Below are 22,412 nucleotides of genomic sequence, written 5' to 3'. Positions count from 1 at the left end.
ACCGTTTTTTGGCTCACTGCACCATCCCAGCTCAGAACCTGGCTACATGCAAATTAGTCTGTCCCTGGCCCAGTGCATCATGGGAACAGGGCAGACCAATCTACCAAGCCAATTCTTATACTGGAAAGGAAACAAGCTTCCGGGGACCGGTTTCTAGCATTACAGCGTCTTCGGCCCGGCTTGCTTGAATCCTGATGGTGCAGTGAGCAAGGGACTCACATCTGAGTATACCGTTCCACGCTTATGGTGGACAAAACGATTCAGAAAAGGGGGTGGTGATGGATAGAGTATCTGAATTAAACAGAACACTCGTACCCAGTCAACAGATCAGGTCTTGATCCATCACCGTTTTTTAGCTCACTGCACCATCCCAGCTCAGAACCTGGCTACATGCAAATTAGTCTGTCCCTGGGACTGCAGCACAGATTGTGCCACCCTCTTAAGTAGTCCTCTAACCATGTTTCGGCCATTACAAAGCCTGTGTGTGCTGTTCACACTGCCATTTCGAGCAGGCAAAATAAACCTTTCCCCTGACCAGACCATCTCTTTTTATTCATATAAGCGACGCCTAAGGTAGGTCCTGGACAGCCCAGAGGGCTACAATGTATTTAAAAGGCAGGACATGTACTTTTAAGTTTTACATATTCTGGTAGTGATAAACTCTTAAATTCATTTTTCATTACTGCAAGGCCTATTTCTCCCATAGGATAACACTGGGATTACTTTATTACATATTATAAGTGTCATTTCCAAATGGGAAGATATACTTGATTCAAGATTGGTGTCTCTGGAATCCCAATTTAAAATCCAAACTTATGGTGACGCAGGGTTTTAAATTACTATTCTGAAATTTTCACCTTTTCGAAAGTCAGCATTTTCTTGCTTTAGGAAAATGGTGCTGATAGCCAGTCTCTGATCACATGACTGTGTGTAATTGGCAGTTGGGCATTGTGTAGTCCTCATTGATAGCTATACACAATGTTAGCTTAAGTGTGTATCAATGGGACATCTCTAGCAGGATCGGAGGGAGGAGCTTGACACAGCCTCCCTTACACCTGAATAGAATGTGTCCTGACCACACACAAAGGGCTGCATAAAACCCTTTCAGTGAGTCTGGTACTAGGGCAGAAAGGGAGGTCATCTGTTCACTTCAAAGGCATGTCTTTGAAGTCTACCCCACTTCAAATCACTCCTCAATAAAAGATGAACGTCCTGAAGTTTGAACTCCTTGTGACCATAAGTTGGCCTCTTTGTTCAGTGAATCAACTAACAGTGATGACCCCCCCAATGCAAAACTCTAGTGGTATCTGCTTTTCGCGTCTACAGTCTCTGTCTGCAATGACCGGCAATGTGAAACCTGCACTCTGCACCGACAGTGACCATCCATGATGATCAACCAGCTCGTTCTGTTACAGTAACGACTGTCTGCGGTGATCGACTTGATCCCCGCTGTGATAGCGTCTTGGCTGCCACTAACACAAATGGCACACTTTGCGTCGGACTTGAGAAGGTAACTCTTCAGCTGGACTAATCTGGTCCCGGTATGTGCCAAGGTGTGGTGGGCCTGAACATGTGACTTTCATCTTGGCTACCGTGAACAGATAACCAAGAGTGGCTATTTGTCCTTCTTAGTTATTGTTGCTATCAAAATACTTTAAAAACCAATATCTCTGTTTTTCTCTATTGGATTTTTGTTCTGGTATCATTTTATTTGTTACAAATAAACAGTTTTTCTAAATTAGTTTGGGGTTTTTCTTCTGTTGTGTTTTCATTTTATTAATGTTTGTGTGCTGGAGCCTGACTGCTTTGTGCAAAGCTACCAAAGGATTAAGCACAGGTTAATTTAGGGACTTTGGGGTTCACCCTGGGCCTTCATACCTTTGGTGGGAAAAGGTCATAAAGGTTCTTGCAAGAAGTGCCCCAAACTTCAGTAAAAGAACACCACATTGGCAGGGAAATGGCTTAGTAGTCAACTGGTTAATGACGTTGTTAAAATTCTTGAATCTAATACTGAATGATTAGAGCATTGCTTTCTCAATCAATCAATCATTACATTTGTAGAGCGCACAACTCACCCGTGAGGGTCTCAAGGCGCTGGGGGGGTGCTGCTACTGCTCGAGCAAGCTACTGAAGGCCAGCTGGTCATGGGTTTGATGTAGGCAGATGGGGAGGGCGTTCCAGGTTCTAGCGGCGAGGTGGTAGAACGATCTGCTACCGGCAGTTGCTTGATGGATGCAGGGGACGGGTGCGAGGGCGAGTTCAGCGGAGCAAAGCTGGCGGTTTGGGGTGTAGAAGATGAGACGTTTGTTGAGGTATACTGCTCCGGCGTTGTGGAGGGCTTTGTGAGCATGGTTGAGGAGCTTGAAGGTGATCCTCTTGTTGACGGGGAGCCAGTGTAGGTCTTTCAGGTGGGCTGTGATGTGGCTGTGGCAGGGTATGTCGAGGATGAGGCGTGCAGAGGCGTTCTGTATGCGTTGTAGTCGTTTTGGAGTTTGGCTCATGTTCTTGAGTAGACAGCGTTGCCGTAGACCGGTCTGCTGATGATGAGGGCCTGGGTGACTGTCCTTCTGGTACCGGTGGGGATCCATCTGTAGATCTTGCGGAGCACGCGGAGGGTGTTGAAGCAGGAGGAGACAGCGTTCACTTGCTGGGTCATTGACAGTGCGGAGTCAAGGATGACTCCCAGGTTGCGTGCATGGTTGGTGGGTGTCAGTGCAGCTCCCAGTGTGGCCGGCCACCATGAGTCATCCCAGGCGGAGGGGGTGGATCCGATGATGAGGACCTCTGTCTTGTCCGAGTTCAGTTTCAGGCGGCTGATGGCCTTCATTCCTTCGTGGAGGTTGGATTTGGTGGAGGTGGGGGCCTTGGTGAGGGAGAGGATCAGCTGGGTGTCATCGGCATAGGAGACGATGGCGAGGTTGTGCGATCTGGTGATGTTGGCGAGCGGTGTCATGTAGATGTTGAGGAGTGTCGGGCTGAGGGACGATCCTTGGGGTACGCTGCAGGTGATATTGGTGTCTTAGGAACGGAATGGGGGGAGGCGGACACTCTGAGTTCTGCCAGTGAGGAAGGAGGTGGTCCAGTCCAGTGCTTTATCGCGGATTCCTGCGTTGTGGAGGTGTGTGCAAAGGGTGTGGTGGCAGACGGTGTCAAAGGCTGCCGAGAGGTTCAGGAGGGGGAGGGCCGTGGTTTCTCCGTTGTCTATCATGGCCCTGATATCGTCGGTTGCGGTGAAGAGGGCTGTTTTGGTGCTGTGGTTGCTGTGGAATCCAGATTGGGATGGGTCCAGGATTTTGTTGTTTTCGGGGAAGGAGGTCAGTTGCCTGTTGACGATCTTCTCTATGACTTTTGCCGGGAACGGGATGAGGGAGATTGGCTAGAATTTCTTGAGGTCCTTGGGGACAGCTTTGCGTTTCTTGAGTAGGGCGTTAATCTCGGCGTGCTTCCAGCTCTCCAGGAAGGTGGCAGTCTCGAAGGACCTGTTGATGATCTTGCAGAGATGGGATGCGATGGTGGAGCTTGCTTTGTTGAAGATGTGTGGCGGGCAGGGGTCGGATGGTGAGCCGGAGTGGATGGTGTTCATAATTTTGATGGTGTCTTTGACGTTGACGTGGGTCGGTCCAGAAGAGCAGGGGGCGGTGCGTCTGAGGTGTCAGTGTCTGTCGGAGGGGCCTGGTTGCTGAAGCTATCGTAGATGTCTGCGATCTTGCATTGGAAGAAGGTGGCTAGAGAGTCGCAGAGGTCTTGAGAAGGCGGGATGTCGTTGGAGTTGGAGCTGGGGTTGGAGAGTTCCTTCACTGTGTTGAAGACCTCTGCTGTTGAGTGCATTATTGTCAATGTGCTCTTTGAAGGAGGTCCTTTTGGCGGTACGCATGTGTTGGTGGTGTCTGCGGATGGCGCTCTTGTAGGCTGTGTTGCTTGCTATCTCGTGTCTGTTCGTGGTGCCACTTCTTTTCGAGCCTATGGCAGGCCTGTTTGGATACTTGAAGGTCGGCGGTGAACCAAATGGCTTTTCTGACGGTGCGTCTGTTCGAGGGCTTCTTGATTGGGACAAGAGTGTTGGCGCAGTCATTGATCCATTGCCTGAGGTTGAGGGCAGCGGAGTCAGTGTTGGTGTCGGTAGGGTCCCTAGGTGGGTTTCGGGCAAGGGTGGTGGCTAGCTGGTCTCCGGTGACTTTGCTCCAGCTGCGGTGGGGGGCCCATTGTGTGTGGTGGTGCTTGATGAGCTTCTTGAAGGTTAAGTGGACCCAGCGGTGGTCGATCCAGTGGAGATCGTGGTGTGGCTGAAGGTGACGTGGTTGCTGGCTGAGAAGATGGGGTCGAGTATGTGTCCGGTGGAGTGGGTGGGGGTAGTGACGAGCTGTTTGAGTCTGAGGTTGGCAAGGTTGTCGAGCAGGGTGGTGGAGTTGCTGTCTTTGGTGTTCTGGAGGTGGAAGTTCAGGTCACTGAGGAGGATGTAGTCCATAGACGCAAGGGCGGGCGTGCTGATGAAGTCAGCGATGGAGTTGCTGAACTGCGGCCAAGGGCCAGGTGGTCTGTAGATGAGGGTTCCTCTGAGGGTGGTGTTGGGATCTGTGTGGATCTGTAAGTGCAGGTGTTCGGTGGCGATAAGCGTGTCGTCGGTGCTGGTCGAGATTCTGAGGGTGTTTCTGTGGACGATGGTGATTCCTCCTCCTGCTCTGTTGGTGCGGTCCCTGCGGGTGATTTTGTAGCCGTCAGGGATGGCTATGGCGATGTCGGGTGCCGAGGAGGGATTCATCCGTGAGGAAGGCGACGCCTGGGGAGGTGGAGTCGAGTAGGCCCCAGTGTTCGATGGCATGTTTGCGGGCGGAGCGGGTGTTGAGTAAAAGGCCTCAGAGTCTGTTACGACCTACTCTGGTGGGTGTGGTGGTGGTTTGGAGGCTGGTGTAGCGGCAGTTCTGGCATGCGAAGGGTCCATGTGTTCGCTTGGGGTAGCATGGAAGCCGGTATGTGATCAGCCGGCGTTGAGTGTGTGGAGGGTGCTGATGTTGTAGTGGCACGGCCGCGCAGCGGCCGCCATAAGAAGGGGAAGAGGGAGGGAGGAGCAGCTGGGTGGCAGGAGCGGGGCGAATGGGCACGCAGGGGGTGGGGCCGCAGGGGACTCAGCAGCGGGAAACGCAAGAGCAGGACGAGCGGGGAACCAAAGGCCCAATAAGCAGGGATACAAGGAGAAAACAGAATACAGGTACAATACAATACCACAATAATGCAAGGAATACAAGGAGAAAAAACGGAATACAGGCAAAATCGGCATACAATACAATGCAATACCAGAATACACAGCTACCTACCGCCTACCACTGGTCACCATGGATGAGGCGCAGGTGGTAGCCTGCGGTTGGAGGAGGGCCTCAAACTTGCATCAGAGGCAGAAGCGTTGAGCTGGGAGACACGGGCACAACAGGTGGTGCTTTTGCGGCTTGGGGAGCAACCTGCCTGGGACAGGGTCAAGGGTCGCTCTCCTCACCGCGCAACAGCTGCCATAAGAAGGGGAGGAGGGAGGGAGGAGCAGCTGGGAGGCGGCAGCGGGGCGTATGGGCGAGCGGGAGTCGGGTGTCATAGGGGACTCAGGGGCGGTAAACACGAGAACAGAACGTGCGGGGAACCAAGGGCACAATAAGCAGGGATACAAGGAAAAAACAGAATACCGGCACAATAGAATACCACAATAATGCAAGGAATACAAGGAGAAACAACGGAGTACAGGCAAAAACGGAATACAATACAATGCAATACCAGAATACACAGCTACCTACCGCCCACCACTGGCCACCAGGGATAAGGCGCAAGTGTTAGCCTGCGGGTGGAGGAGGGCCTCGAACTCGCGTCAGAGTCAGCACCAGCGAGCTGGAAGACACGGGCACAACTGGTGGTGCTGTTGCAGCATGGGGACCTGGGACAGAGTCAAGGGTCGCTCTCCTCACCCTTCGAGAAAATGTTCATTAAACCGGAATAAATAATTCTTAGAAAAAATGTGAAGGAGAGTCTATTTTCAAAGCATCTGGAAACAGAAATATGCAAAGACACAGGCAACCATCTAGCACTCCCAGTTTTTTGGTATTTATTTTTTAACATTTCTGTGTGTATTTATTCATATTTCGTTTTGCTCATCTTATCTGTATTTATCCATAATATTTGAGTTTTGTGTACAACTGAATTGTAATATGTATATATGGAAATATTTAACTGGTAAATGTGCACTTATACTTTGGTGCCTTTCTAAGTTTAGCACATTATAAAGCCAAATATAATAAAATATGATGCCCAAATCAAACTATTAACATTATAACACGAACAAATGTTGAGATGAGGTATTTAAGGAAATAACTTCCTGCTTTTAGACTTCCTAAGCTGTCAATGTGTACAGCTATTGGCTTGAAATACATGAATGATAACATGGAGAGTCACTCGAAACAAGCCTAATTATCTGTATGGTTCCACTTTTAAAAATAAATACAGACAGACACACTATTTTCTGTTTGTATTTATCTGTAAAAATTAAAAACTGGAAGACTTATTCATAATCAAGAAAAATTCCATGCTTTTCCAGGCGTATTCTGTAGTGGAGACTCTACTTATAAACACACAAAACTATTCTGTACAATTGCCAAACGCTCTATATTTGTCCTGATAAAAGTAAATAGGTGATCAACGGTGCTGGAATATGGATAATGTGAGGTAAGTAAACATTTTAATAAATCAAACAAAATTTTCGTAGCGCGCCCTGCATCGCATTAGGGCGCGCTACGAAATTCGTTTGATTTATTAAAATGTTTACTTACCTCACATTATCCATATTCCGGTGTTTAGCACCCCCCACCCTGCCCCTCCCCCGCCCCACCTTTCTGCCCCAAGGAACTCCCTCCACGGGCCGCGGCTGCCACATGGTGTCTCTGGATGCCTATTTTTGAGCCAGAACATAAAAAGATTGTTTAAAAGTTCAATATACCTTTTTATATAAAAACAAAAACAACAATACCAGTGTGTTCCAGGCCATTCTTATCTCTTTGTACTACCTGGAGTACTCCAAGTTGGCACCTTTGTATGAATGTGAATCCCTAGTAGGTAGTGTTTGTACTCGCGTTTGACAGTGATGGGTGGGGCAATCATTGGGGCAAGCTTCAGTGGCTGACTGAGAAATATTTGGCACTTATTTCTGTGCAAATTAATTAACAACAGACCCTATCAATTTCTCATGGCTCCAGTTTGTCGACCTTTAATAATGGCGAAATACATTGAAGATATTACATTTCTTAGCTAATTAGAATATTTCAAAGTCTCAAATTCACACATATTTTCCAGATGTGGTGTGTATTTAAACATATATCATGGGCATTATAATAGAATACAATAGGATTTGTTTGGAGACTGATAATATATAATACACCAGCGTAGAACAAATGACTGAAGTTCAGGGGAAAAAAACAGTTGAAATTTGCCAAGAATGCTGGATGGAATACAGTCCAGCCAGAAAAATGATATAAGCTGAATGCGGAAAGCCTGGAACTACAATATATTTTGTAGAAATCATCTGAAAGTTATATAACCTTAATGGAAAAAATGTAACATGGGAGCAGCAATTAAGAGATGTCATACGGTACAAAAAGCTATTTGCTTCATCTGAATTAAATAAGCATGTTGACTATGCTTAATTAAAGACTATATGGAACACCTAATGCTGCAGTGGTCAACAGCTTTCACTCAAGATGAGCTATTAGCTCCTGTCTCCCTGGAGAAATTATACAATGTTTAAAGAGTTAGAAAATATCTGGCCTGCGTGTTCTCCCAGCAAATATATAGCAATAATTATAGGCCTTTTGTGCTTCATATAAAATGAATTTCATTGCGCGTGCTGAAACGCCAAATGTGTCTCAGCGCGCACAGTGATTTTATTTGATTACATTACTTTGGTCGGCCGTGAGCCAGAGTTTACTACCCCCCCCCCCCACCCCCCCCCCCCACCCTGCCCCTCTGCCGCCCCACCCCACGGCACTCCCTCCAAGGGCCGCTACTGCAGGATTAAATATAAAAATTGTAATTTTACTTTGGCTGTTTTTCTTATTCTATTATCATAAAATACATGTTTTTGGGATCCAGGTAATTAAATGTATTTGGCAAAAAAGTGCATATAAAATCTCAAAGAAAGTTATTTAGAGATATTGATGAAAAAATTCTGAGATGCTTTTTTATGTGCCACTACATACATGCACGGCAAATCAATGTTTGTATTTATCTGACCTCATGTATGCTATTCAACCTAGCACATATTTAAACAAGTTTTAACCAAAATAGTTTTTTAAAACTTACATTTAAAATAATTCAGGAACTCGCACATCCACGAGTAAATATGAAAAGGTAGTTAACATTTCCAAAATGATACATCCACACCACACGTTGGGTCAGCTAGGTTTTTTCATTATTACAAATCTCTATAAAGTGCACTAGTTGAAAAATATGCAGTGCAAATGACAGATGGAGGATGATTTAGGCAGGATTAAAAAAATGTGATCAGCAGAGAACGGAAAATACAGATTTCTCCTGTTTGCTCTATTACAAGAAGAAGGCAAAATGTGATGGATGTAAAACACATGAAGGAGATAGTCTTCCCAACCACCTATTTGGTAAAGTTATATGCACTTCTGAATATCATTCCCATATTATTTACCAACTCTGTAACAAGTGAAGGCATGATAATGGCCCAAGCCCTAACTATAATTTGTACTTCTCAGATTGCAGATGCAGAAGAACAAGTGTAGACTATGGTAATTTATTTTATTAATATCACTGTCGCTTGTACTAAATACTATTGACTTCATTTTTTCTTTCTCCATTATGTTTACTACAATCCAAAAACATTTTCAAAACTATACTCTGGAGCATCACATTTCTGCCACAGGTATAGGGACAGCAGTGTGGGCCACCTGCATTTATTTAATTTTTATCCAAGTTTATCACCTTAATCGTCACAGATATCAGGCTTCTTTAGCAATGCCCAAGAGAAGATACACATCTGAATTCCTCTCTAGCACTGTTTTCCTTCACTGTATCAATTATCCAATGTTTATTCATATGATTCTGTGCATGATCACTGCCATAGGTGGATTAATGATCGCAAGAATATGGGCAGAAAGTGTATTGCAACCAATTTTAAGATATGGTGGTGAGAAATTAAACAGATAACTGAAGGGGAAAACGTAACTCTACAAAAACATCAGAACAAAGAGAAAATTAAAATTAGAACTTATTTTTTTAAATAGAAGGTGGCGAAAAAATAAGTATTATTTCTTATTCAGGGTTCTAGTGTTACAATGATATGAAGGACAAACTAACCATAGTATATATATACTCTGTTCCTAACTGACACACTGGCAATAAATGTGATAGGAAAAATGATCATTGGCTGCATTTAGTATGTTAACTAAAATGGTGTGCTTTTCTACTCTTTGGATCTATCTATTCTTTATGTCCATCTAGTTTTTTTTGAGGATTCTTTTATCTAGGATCTTACTAACTTTTTGTGAGTGGCTCAGAGACTCGTCAATCTAGATTCTTATAATTCGGTGAAGAATCACAAAGGACTGAGATCCAGTGGCGAATTTATATTAATTGGGTACTCTTATTTCATGTCATACATTTTTCTATGACTTTTTGAAACCCTTAAAAAAGGAAGAACAATATGTATTCTCATTCTGACATCCTTTCATTTGCACTAGCAAATGCCTTTTTTGTCTTTCTCTGTCTCATGGAAAATGTTTTTGCATGTGGAGAAATCATATACCCTACACTCTCAGAACATCTGGTGGGTTCTGGGTGTTTTTCACACACAGTTTGCAAACTCAGGCTTTTATTGAAACTCCAGTGAGGAACACAAAATGGGCTTGAAAAAGTGGAGAAGGCCTATAAAATGATACAAATGTATGTCTTTGTGATTGGGCTTCACTTTCCTCATTGCCCATCCATGCAACTCCACTGCAAATGGTTATATTCTCCCCACTAACATTAAACATCTAACTACAGATACAGAAAATCAGACATGGTTGAATATCTTTCGCAGTATTCATATGTGGATGCATATGTCAGTGGTTCATGATTCTATTAACAAAATCTGCCATTGGCACCAGCAGATGACACTTCTTGAGCTCCTAAATTGATCTTAGATGCACAAAATCTTTTGGGAATGAAATTTAAATCACCAAAGGAGGTACTGTAAAATGTATGACTAGGTGGTATATAGAACCAAAACAACTGATGGCAACATATCTTTCCCAAATCTACAATCTCTATATAATTCCTGAATCGTTATTGTTCTAGGATTACATCCGTCTTAAAATTGCTTAATCAACGAAAGATAGCCCTAATTAATGAGTATTCTGCCCTTGCTTAAGAAAATGTTAATGCAGCTTCTCAAAAGGGTGTAATTGCTGATTCAAGACAGTTTTATGAATATTTTATGCCATGGAAAAACATTAATACATCTGGCCTGTAGTTATTGACTAGTTTCATGTTTCAACCGTGTCCGTGACCGTGTCGAAGGCCTGGGTGTACAAGGGACTGCCAGTAAACTTCTGGCCTCCTTTTTGGCTGATAGAACCCAGGTAGTTACAATGGAACCATTTCATTCGTCCACCATGTCGCTGCCATGTGGAGTACCTCAAGGCTCATCCCTAAGCCCGACACTATTTAACATCTACGTGTCGGGCTTAGCCAATGTCATCCGGGCTTATGGGATGAGCCTTACTTCCTACGCAGATGACACCCAGTTGGTTCTAGCCATCAAGAACAATGGCTATAAAGTGGCAGATGACCTTAAATCAGGCATGATAGCAATAGGGAGTTGGATGGCTTCCAATTGCTTAAAGTTAAACTCCGATAAAACGGAGGTAGTCATCTTCGGACCACTAACACCTGAGTGGTCATCCAATTGGTGGCCTTCCTCCTTAGGCTCTCCCCCCGAGCCTGTTAGTAAAGTGAGGAATCTGGGAGTCATTTTTGATGACCGCCTCACGTTCCACCCACATGCCAACCAGATTACCTCTTCAGCCTTTTACAAACTGAAGCTTATCAAAAAAATTCTCCCTTTTCTACCTGATAAAGCTGGCAAAACTCTTGTCACCTCCCTTGTGCTGTCCACTTTGGATTATTGCAATGCTCTGTTCCTCAATGCACAGGAAGGAGTCTTGAACAAACTGCAAACAATACAAAACTCTGCTGCAAGGCTTTTGGGAAATATCCCCAAACATCTCTCTGCCTCTAACACCATCAAAGAGCTGCATTGGCTATCCATTAAAAACAGGATAAAGTTCAAGACTCTGTGCATTGTGTACAAAGCATTGCATAATCAAGGACCAGCACATCTCATCCGCAACCTGATTCCGTATCGTCCGTTCAGAACACTACGTTCATCTTGCTCAGGTGATCTTGTGATACCCCGTACAAAAACGGTCTCATGGGGTGACAGAAGATTCCTGGTATCAGCCCCTAAGTTGTGGAACACTCTGCCACAAGTGATTAAAGCCAGTCCATCCTTATGGTCTTTTCGTAAACAACTTAAGACCTGGCACTTTAATCAATAAATCATCCTTAGTTCTTTCAGGGTAAACTATTCAGATACTCAGTGCCGAGACGCCCACGGGCCATTGTATGCGCTTTACAAATATCAAAAATAAATAAATTAATAAATAAACAAATATTAACTGTATTTAATTATTGAATTAGTAGAGACATTGATATTCTATTTCCTCTGCACACATTCTATTTTTACAAACTAAAGATTCAAGTAGATGTTCAAGTGTAATAAAGCTCACACAAACAACATTTTTCAGTGTGTATTTCTCCAAAGAGAATTGAACGTTTTCAGACTCATCAGCTGTCTTAACCACAAAGTGTCCCTTTGTTTCCATCTTTACAGGGCTCAATGACAGATTCTATTCATGTATTAGTTGATGAATATCTGGGTAACGCGCAAGATCCCATCATAATCAGAGACTCTTACTTTGAGATGCTCGCAGATTTGACGTTTGTTATACCAGGGTTAAAAACAGCCAGGCATCACAGAGGTAAGTCTGCAGATGATACAGCACATATCAAAAATCTAGAACTCAATAGCAATGTATACAACTGTTGCATCCTAATCAACAAATGTTCTTGTGTCAGATAAGCCTCCCATCTAGTAAGATACTTTTCAAAACGTAGGTCATACACTGACTTTGATAAGATCAGACTTATGAAAGTAAACAAGAAAGAGTACAGGTATGCTCTCTGAATTATTCACCCAATTGACATTAAGGTGGTTACATGCAGTTTTGCAAGCAACACACCAATGGTTTGGCAAAGAACACGGCAGCATGTCCTGAAGATAGACCCTTAAAATAGGGGTCCATCTCCAGGCCTTACACAACTAATCTCTCATATACACAGTGAGCGGTCTGCCATCATGTGGGGTACTCCAACTCATTTCTGTAAAAGACCATCATGGTTTCATTCATGGGAGAGGAGTTGGCCTAACGGCTAGGGCGCTTGACCTCGGACCTGGGGATCTGGCGACCCGGGGATCTGGGTTCGAGTCTCGGTAACGACGCTAAACATCCTGTGTTTCTAGGCAAATCACTTAATCAAACAAAATATAAATAATAGTGGAGGGTCGGAAGATATGGAATTCACAAGAGACGACTATGTGATGGAACTAGTAGCAATAGTCCACTAGACAGGGTACATCAGTCATGGTTTTTGAAAAATACCCATCAGTAGCTCTTCCTGGACGCCCTTGTCATCATGTAGGTTCCTTCTAACCATGAAGGATAGGAAAAGAGTTCGGTCAAAGAAATGACAACATAGGAACCTGTGATGATATATCTGGGTCGCACGGGGCTACTGAAAAGCAGTGCGAGGGAATGTGAAAAAGTGCAAAAAGTGCAAGGTAGTGATATATAAAATTAGATAGCTCTGAGGAAAATAATTATTTATTGGAGACCTCAGAGTCTCTAAGGCTTAAAAAGAGCGAAATTGGTAGTTTCAACTAATAGCTACCAACAGGTTGGTCGACATGTTTCAGCAGGAATTACGGATCACACTGGTATCCACTGCATTCTTCAGGACCTGTGTCGCTACTGCTAGTGTTGTTTAAGAAATATAAAAAGAAAAGGTATCACCTGGGTATTAGTGAAGGATCATTCTCCCAGCATATTACACAGGAGAGTCCTGCCTCACCTCACCTGGCAAGCAGCTCATGTAATTGAAGCACCGCTCTGTCCGTCGGTACTTCCAGCGTCCCTCTGGCTGTCCCCTTACAGCCAGAGGGACGCTGGAAGTACCGACGGACAGAGCGGTGCTTCAATTACCTGAGCTGCTTGCCAGGTGAGGTGAGGCAGGACTCTCCTGTGTAATATGCTGGGAGAATGATCCTTCACTAATACCCAGGTGATACCTTTTCTTTTTATATTTCTTACACAACACTAGCAGTAGCGACACAGGTCCTGAAGAATGCAGTGGATACCAGTGTGATCCGTAATTCCTGCTGAAACATGTCGACCAACCTGTTGGTAGCTATTAGTTGAAACTACCAATTTCGCTCTTTTTAAGCCTTAGAGACTCTGAGGTCTCCAATAAATAATTATTTTCCTCAGAGCTATCTAATTTTATATATCACTACCTTGCACTTTTTGCACTTTTTCACATTCCCTCGCACTGCTTTTCAGTAGCCCCGTGCGACCCAGATATATCATCACAGGTTCCTATGTTGTCATTTCTTTGACCGAACTCTTTTCCTATCCTTCATGGTTAGAAGGAACCCACATGATGACAAGGGCGTCCAGGAAGAGCTACTGATGGGTATTTTTCAAAAACCATGACTGATGTACCCTGTCTAGTGGACTATTGTTACTAGTTCCATCACATAGTCGTCTCTTGTGAATTCCATATCTTCCGACCCTCCACTATTATTTGTATTTTGTCCAGTTACCTCCGGGGAGTGTAGTGCTGAGTGGTCATTAAAAATAATCCCTGAGACCCAAATTTACTCTTATTTGTTTGATGAAATCACTTAATCTCCACGTGCCTAACAAAAATGAATGTGTGTCCTCATGTAACGTAACTGGTCCTATGCAAAGCGCTCTGATACATGATTCGGGTCAAGTTCACGCTATATAAAACTCTGTAGCCCCCAAAAAAAGACCTGGATAGGAAGGCCATCAGCTGGGGACATTATGAGGCAATGACATTGGAGGTGCCAGCCTTAATTAGGTGACATCTCTGAAATTGTTCCTCTTCTGTGTAACTTCCGAAGACAGCCTCATGGCTGGGTTCCATCTCAGGTTCTCACAGTAAAAATGTCCTCACTTCCAAGAAGATCTCTCGCAAGAGACAGTCGTTAATTTTTCTGGCCCAGAGCACCAAGAATTAGCTGGCAGTGCTGTCCACTAACGATGCCTGTCAGAGGTACTGTCTTTATTTGGTCAGCCACACTGATGCACTTCCCTTTGGCACAAGGTTCATCTTAGTACAGTCCTCTATGGCAGGAGCTGGTAGTGGCTCTGCCAACAAAGACACTGCATTTCTCACAGTCTAAATAAGGTTAATTTTTAGCAGATGTCTGCCTTTTCCCCAAGTTATCCCTTAGTTTATTACTTAAGCATTTAGGTGGTACTCTGTGGGTGACATTTGGCATGAACATGTGGTTTCAGGACTCCTTCACTGTGAGTATAATTAGACTAGGGAGTGTCAGATCACCAGAGTGCAGCCTGGGTAAAATGGTTCTGGTGGAAGTGCCTAAAAAAGTGTTTTCACTGGTCTCCCATATGAAAGGCAAACCACTGCCAAGCGGCTAAGCAGCAGTTGTAACCCTGTGTACATATTCCATCCAAAGGTTCACATTTTACAGAGGGCGGTCCTGAAAAGTCTCCAACATATGGTGTCCCTAGCAATAAAAAATGTACTTTTACCTCATGAGGAGAATGGATTTTCCGGTGAGATGTTGCATGCAGAATTAAGGGAAGGTATTTACATGAGAGCGGACTTAAAGAATCCAGAAGAAGGTAGAGAACGTTCTTCTAGAGCAGGCTGAGGGAGGAGGTAGGTGATTGCTAACCTCCACTTCAGGCTATGGAGTTAATGCTGCTCCTCATGTACCCTTCTGTTCTGTTGTTCCCACTGGAGTCCTCTCATAAATGACACAAGGCCCTCTTATCAGCTCCTATCACAGGAATGACTGTTGCAGTGAAGCCAATAACTGCATATGGAGGTCTGCGTAGAGCATTCAATATGATCTTACCTCAGGGTGCACCTGCGCCTTGGGTCATGTATCAGTGTGATGAGAGGAGTGCATCCAATAAAGGGAACCAGTCAGAGCCTAACACCCTGTCACATTTTCTTTTAAATCAAAATATTAGGCATTATCGTATTTTGGATTATTTCAGAAAAGTGCCTTTGTAGGTTGCGCTGCCATCCTAGAATAGCACGGGGTCCTATCATTTAGGGAGGAATTATACCAAGGCATTGTTGTCAGAATATCATCTAACATACCTTTGGGGGATATTAGCAAGAACTTGCGATAATTATCGCAAAACGCGTCTAGCGCTTTTGTTTTTATTGCCGCCTATCGCTGGATATTTCACGGAGATAACATGCTATTAGCAACGTTTATCTCCACTGTGATAAAATATCCAGCGATCACGGCGAAAGGCCTGAATGTCGCTGGAAATCCATGGTGGACTTAGCCTGAAAATCCACCTCCCATTGAAAAAACAGGTAAGTCATGTTTTCAGCAGGTGTTAAATACTAGCGATAATCGCGCTTAGCGCAATTTTTTTTATCGCTTCGCCTGCGTTGCTAATAGGGGAATGTTGTGTTAGTGACTGTTTTCAGTCGCTTCTAGTTAGGAACGCCTACCTTGCATGTCATTAGTGATAATCATCGATAGCATGCAAGGCGATGGGAAAAACGTACGCTATCGCCAGAAAGCTGTCACTAACGCCTGTTAGCGACAGCTTGCTGATTGGGCGATAAAAAAATCGCCACTTTAGCAGCAAAAAATGCAGCTAAAGCGGCGATAAGGCCCTTGCTAATTTGCCTCTTTATTCTCCTAAATATTGTCGGCAGAAACATCGTCCCATTGGAGTTCATGATAGAAAGCGCATGCCCAATGTGACAATATTTTTGTAAAGTTATTTAGGACTTGAAATTTAAGCCAGGCGGTACTTCTCAATACAACATTCTTTGAGGAAAGTTTGAACGGAGCTGCATCAGAGGTTTCCTACAGTCTCTCGATTTCGTTTTGTTCTGAACGGTAGCATGTAGCTGGTTGCTTGAGCCTGATAGTCACTCCTTCTGACCAGGGAGTGGTGGCAGAAATGAGCCACCTTCCCCATGACCCGTCCTGGAGAGTAAAATGCAAAAGCCTCTGTCTCACTGGCTATGACTGTTTGTAGAAAGCTTGCCCCAAGGACAGAGGTGTCCCCTTCTGCAATTGAAGTGGAAGCCCCTCTGGAAGGTGAGATAGGGCATGCAGCTGGCTCATCACAAAATAAGACGCTCCATTCAAAAATTGAATATACTACAAGGGTTCCAATTGGGTGAATGTTCAAACATTAATTAAGAAAGTATCAGTCAAAGAGCAAAAGCAAATTAACCAATCAAGATCGAGAGATGAACAAAAGAAGGTACCCAACAATTAGGCTTTAATGAAGCGTATTATATTTACTTTTCTCAACGATCAAAAATATACACAGTATAGAATTGTAGTGATGCCCAGTGCTCACATGGCCACACAGTGAGTGCACATGAAATGATAGATAGCATGTAAAAGAGAAGAACAACAATGGAACATCTTTTTTTAAATGTAATTAGCAAATGCAACAATAGCAAGGCTATCAATCCATTCCAATTGTCGGAACTGCCGAGAGCGTTTCAACGCAAAAGAATGAGAGGGTCGTCATCAGAACAAGGCAAATTAAATGAGCACGGACGTAATTTATCACTTACAGAAATCAAACGAATTCAAACACTGGGGCGAGGCCTGTATGAATTTGGCCCGTAGAAAACTGGTTCTATTTTTCATCTCTGGATTGCTGTCTGACTCAGTTATTTCGGAGCATCCGCCTCAGTCGTCCAAAGACTGAAAACCAAACCATTCAAGAACTGAGAAGATGCTTTCTTGCAATCTGCATGGACACAAAAAGAAAGTTGCTGTAAGTTCATCCTTTCCGACAGAACAGCCATCTGCAGTCATGAGCAGCACCTGTAACCGAGTTGAAGGAGCTGGGCTTTCAATGCCCAGCTACTGCTTTGCGGCCAATAATGATACCTCATATACATTTTTCGTTGAGGTTCTGTGGTGCTGCATCAATTCATGCAGCCGACAGGCACACTAGGGGTTTGTGAGGCAAATGGCACACATTTATTTTAAATTTTACCTAAAAACAAAGCATATTCACTTGGCTTGGACTTAAAAATGTATCCGATAGGAAGAAAAAGCAGCACCTTTCATCTCTCCGAGACATTATACTATAAATGCAGTGAAACCCCGCCCAGGTAATGAGATGAGGTCCGATTGTGGTCAAGGTCGGCCCCTACCGCCTTTTTGACCCTCATGGTCGCCTCAACCGCCTTCAATCATTGGGCGTTCATGAACTTTCAAACAAGGCGCCCAATCGTGGCGCGTCCTTTCAGTGGGCTTTTTGCCCCTGGCGCTTCCGGTGGTCCAACCACAGATAGGGGTTCCCTGCCAACCCATATCTGGTCCGCCTTCGCCTCGCTGGCCCACATCACAACTCTTCATAGTGGGCTAGGTTTGTTCAAGGTCACTGTTTCCCAGAGAAGGACATTCATAATAAAGGTGCACGTGAGGCAGCAATTAAAAATGATTTTGTTCAATCGTCCGATTACACAGAGCAGCCATTATTTTTTTTCATTGACCTGTTAATCTGTAACTGGAAGCTCCTTCGACTGGGGCAAGTCAATTTAGCAAACACTAGAGGCCATATTTATGAAAAATACATGCAACGCACCACAGCAAGCCACCTTGTTGCGCTGCACTGTGTGAAAGGAAAAGGGCAGAAATGTGCTTTATTTACCATTATGCAGCCCATTCCTGTCCTTTCCCAGTGCTGGAGCACTTTTAGCTGACTTGCAGCAATGCAGGAACCCTTTGGTCATGTTGCAATGGTGACTGTGTTGCAGACAGGATTGCTTTTGTGCAGGAAGAGACACCTTCCTGCACAAAAACAATCCTCAGAGCCATTTTCCTCTTTCAAAGGGTGGTGCAGAATTTATCACACATAGAAAGAGGAACCAAGGAGAAATAAAGATATTTCTCCTTGCTGCACCTGTGGTGGGGCGGCGTACAATTCTGACGCATACTCGGGTCTACCCATGATGATAAATCTGGAAATGAGTCAAAATCCAAGGGTGAACGCCTGGGAACACCCATGCTCCACCCATGGCGCAATTCCAATTGCAAAGTAATGCAAGGCAGCCAGGGCTTTAAGTGGGATGAAAAAACTGGGGGGTCTCTCAAATGGGCGTGGCCACTAATTAGGGGCGTGGCTTTTAAACACTTGCGCTAAAAATCTTTGTTTAGTATAGTGTGCCGCCCAACTTGTATTTTGCTGTTTCTGTCATTGCATCCAGATATGTGATACAATAAGTAACATCATACCTACAACAAGTAAGGACTATTGGCTTTGTCAATGGTTATTAGTTGCATAAGATAAATAAGCTGCAACTATATCTTGTTACATATAATATTGAAAAAGCTTCCAATTAAAGACCTGGTGACCCTACCACAATGTTGCTGCTCTTGTGTTTCAGAAAGAGAAGGGAAATCCAGAGAGAAAACGACTCTCTCTAAAGGATGTCCCTTCCCCCACAAAGCTCACCTGGCATGACATCATGCTGTAACTTCTCCATTAGTGAGAAGTGAGTAGTGGGGGCAGCGCACATCCATGTGCTTGTCTCGAAACAGGTCTCTATCTGGCTGTTTTGTGCCCTGGCACTTTTTTCCGGACTGCATTGACTGTAAACTGCTGTCACTGCAGTCCGGAAAAAAACAGACCGCCTGTGCCAGGGCTCAAAACAGAGCCCGGTAGAGACCTGTTTCGAGGCCTCTTTTAAAAAACTCCCGCTGCTCAGACCCCTTGAGACCCGGCCCACTTAAAGCCCTGAAGGCAGCGACATGCGCTTCCTTCCGTTACTCTAGATTTATCAAGTCACTGGCTTAATAAATCTCATTTTGGTTTTGCGTCCCTTTGCACAGCGAGAGGGCAACTCAAATCCTTGATAAGTTCAAGTTCAAGTTCAAGTTCGGGCATTTGTATAGCGCACTACTCACCCAGAGGGTCTCAAGGCGCTAGAGGAGGGGGTTCATTATTTGTCGAATAGCCAGGTTTTCAGTTCTTTTCTGAATGAGTTGTGATTCTGAGTAAGGCGGAGGTGGGTGGGGAGTGAGTTCCAGGTCTTGGCAGCTAGGCAGGAGAAGGATCTGCCACCCATGGTGGATTTCCGGATGCGCGGGACTGCGGCGAGGGCTTGATTGGACGATCTTAGTTGGCGGGTGGGTTTGTAGAAGGACAGTCGAGTGTTGAGGCATTCGGGTCCTAGATTGTAGAGGGCCTTGTGTGCATGGGTGAGAAGGCGGAAAGTAATTCTTTTGTTGACAGGAGCCAGTGGAGGTCTTTTAGATGTCCGGTGATGTGATCTTGGCGCTGGATGTCTAATATGAGTCTCGCTGATGCGTTTTGGATGCGCTGGAGTTTTTCTGTAATTTTTTTGTGATTCCAGCGTAAAGTGTGTTACCGTAATCCAGTCGACTCGTGACTAGTGCATGGGTGACAATCTTTCTTGTCTCGAAAGGGATCCAGCGGAAGATCTTTTTGAGAATGTGAAGGACGTTGAAGCAGGAGGACGAGACGGTTGGTTTTGGCGGTGTTGGGGTCTTTGGTGAGGGAAGGGATTAGCTGGGTGTCGTCTGCGTAAGAGATGATGTTGAGGTTGTGTTGACGCGCGATGGAGGCGAGTGGACTCATGTATACGTTGAAGAGGGTGGGACTGAGTGAGGATCCTTGTGGTACGCCGCAGATGACTTAGGTGCCTCTGAGTAGAATGGGGGAAGTCGGACTCTTTGAGTTCTCCCAGCGAGGAATGAGATGATCCAGTCCAAGGCTTTTCCTTGTATGCCGACGTTGCTGAGGCGACGTATAAGGGTGCTGTGGCAAACTGTGTCGAAAGCAGAGGAAAGGTCGAGTAGGATGAGGGCCACTGATTCTCCATTGTCCAGGAGTGCTCGGATGTCGTCGGTCGCTGCAATGAGGGCGGTTTCGGTGCTGTGTTTGGCTCGAAACCCGGCTTGAGATGGATCGAGGGAGTTGTTGGATTCAAGGAAGGCGGCGAGCTGGCTGTTGACGGCTTTCTCGATGACTTTGGCCGGGAATGGGAGGAGGGATATGGGTCGGTAGTTTTTTAGTTCTGAGGGGTCTGCTGTGGGTTTTTTCAGAAGGGCGCTGAGTTCGGCGTGTTTCCAGCTTTCTGGAAAGGTGGCAGAGTTGAAAGAGCAGTTGATGATATCGCGGAGTTGGGGTGCGATGATGGAGTCAGCTTTGTTGAAGATGTGATGGGGACAGGGGTCAGAAGGCGAGCCAGAGTGGATTGAGTTCATGAGGCGAATGGTGTCTTCAGTGGTGATTGTGTTCCAGGCATTGAGGTTGTTAGTTGGAGGAGTAGGATCTGAAGGGGGTGGGGCGGGTTGATCGCTGGGAGAATTCTTTTTTTAAGCTGTTGTGGATGTCGGCAATTTTGTTGTAGAAGAAGGAGGATAGCGCATCGCAGAGGTCTTGGGAGGGAGTGATGTCGTTTGATGCTGCGGTGGGGTTAGTGAATTCTTTGATGATATTGAAGAGTTCCTTGCTGTTATGAGTGTTGTTGTCGAGACGATCCTTGAATGCTGATTTCTTGGTGGATCGAATCAGTTGGTGGTGTTTGCGGGTGGCTGTCTTGAGGGAGGCCATGTTGTCTGAGGTTGGGTTTTTTCTCCAATTCTTCTCCATGGTGCGGCATAGTTTCTTGAATTTTTTAAGTTCATCATTGAACCAGGGAGCCTTTTTGCTGGCTGATTTCAACTGGTGCTTTTTCAGGGGTACTAATTCGTCCGCACTGTGGGTAATCCATTGCCTGAGGTTGGTGGCCGCTTGGTTTGGGTCCATTGAGAGGGTGGGAGGGTTTTGTTTGAGTGATGTGAGGAGTTGGTCGGTGGTGATTTTGTTCCAGTTTCTCCAGGGAATAGGTTGAGGACGGTTGTGGGTTAGGGTGGTTTTGTAGCTGAAGTGAACACAACTGTGATCTGTCCAGTGGAGAGCTATAGTGTGATCGAAGGAGATGTGCTTGCGGGAGGTGAAGATAGGGTCGAGCGTGTGTCCAGCTGTGTGAGTGGGGGTGTCAACAAGTTGTTTGAGTCCGAGATTGGCCAGGTTGTCCAGAAGCGTGGTGGTGTTGAAGTTGAGTGTGTTTTCAAGGTGGCAGTTGAGGTCTCCTAGAAGAATGTAGTTTTCGGAGGCGAGGGCGTGTGGGCTGACGAAGTCAGCGGTGTTGTCGCTGAATTGAGTGCGGGTGCCTGGAGGCCTGTAAATGAGGGTGCCTCTAAGGGTGGTCCTGGGGTCGGTGTGGATCTGAAAGTGGAGGTGTTCAGCGGTTGCAAGATTGTCATCGGAGCTGGTTGTGATTTTGATGGTGTTTCTGTGGACGATGGCAATGCCTCCTCCTGTTTGATTGGTGCGGTCTTTTCGAATAATCTTGTAAGCGTCCGGTATGGCTATGGCGATGTCGGGGGCAGAGGATGTGTTCATCCAAGTTTCAGTAAGGAAGGCAATGTCAGGTGACGCACTGTCGATTAGGTCCCAGAGTTCTGTTGCATGTCCCTAGCTGTGGAATGGAATAATGCTGCCTTGTAGGTTTGAATGTATGTCTACTTTCTTTCTGGGAGATACATTGAATGAATGAATGAAACACCTGAAAGTTGCAAACGACCACTCTAGGGCATCCTGGTGCTGAAAATGTGACAAAGACAGGAAACTCAGCTGAAAAGATTCCTTTTTTTTCTTTTTGAAACTGAACATTATATTTTAACTGATGGAGATGGAAAGGGCAAGAAAGAAAGAATTGCACCTTAGGTGGCAAAGAGAAGAATACCTAGGAAGCAATTCCTGAACATAAGTTTGGTTTGCAAAGTGGGCAGCTTTGTGGCAGACAGTCGTGACTCCCGCAGGTAAGCGCGGTGTTTGGGAAGACAACGATGATGGAATAGGATTTATTTATTTTCCCCAGTCCGTCATCTGTGGGCTTCCCTCCCTCCCGCACCCCGCTGCCCCACCGCGCTTACCTGCAGGAGCCACAACTGGTGCCAGAGACAT

The 22,412-nt window shown here is 45.1% G+C and overlaps 1 protein-coding gene across 2 annotated transcripts in view; it reads left to right on the top strand.

Moving 5' to 3' along the window:
- The window catches only part of LOC147677779 (fatty acyl-CoA hydrolase precursor, medium chain-like), a 239,564-nt gene that overhangs the window by 182,944 nt on the left and 34,208 nt on the right, over positions 1 to 22,412 (top strand). For both annotated transcript variants that reach the window (XM_086945440.1, XM_086945441.1), the window contains exon 11: positions 11,930 to 12,077. In XM_086945440.1, coding sequence (XP_086801566.1) covers positions 11,930 to 12,077 — 148 coding nt within the window. The remainder of the gene's footprint in view (positions 1 to 11,929; positions 12,078 to 22,412) is intronic.

This window comes from Lissotriton vulgaris, chromosome 12 (genome assembly GCF_964263255.1).
Source record: "Lissotriton vulgaris chromosome 12, aLisVul1.2, whole genome shotgun sequence".
NCBI classification, from domain to species: domain Eukaryota; kingdom Metazoa; phylum Chordata; class Amphibia; order Caudata; family Salamandridae; genus Lissotriton; species Lissotriton vulgaris.
The sequence above is the reverse complement of the archived record's forward strand: the minus strand, read 5'-3'. Positions and strand labels throughout refer to the sequence as shown.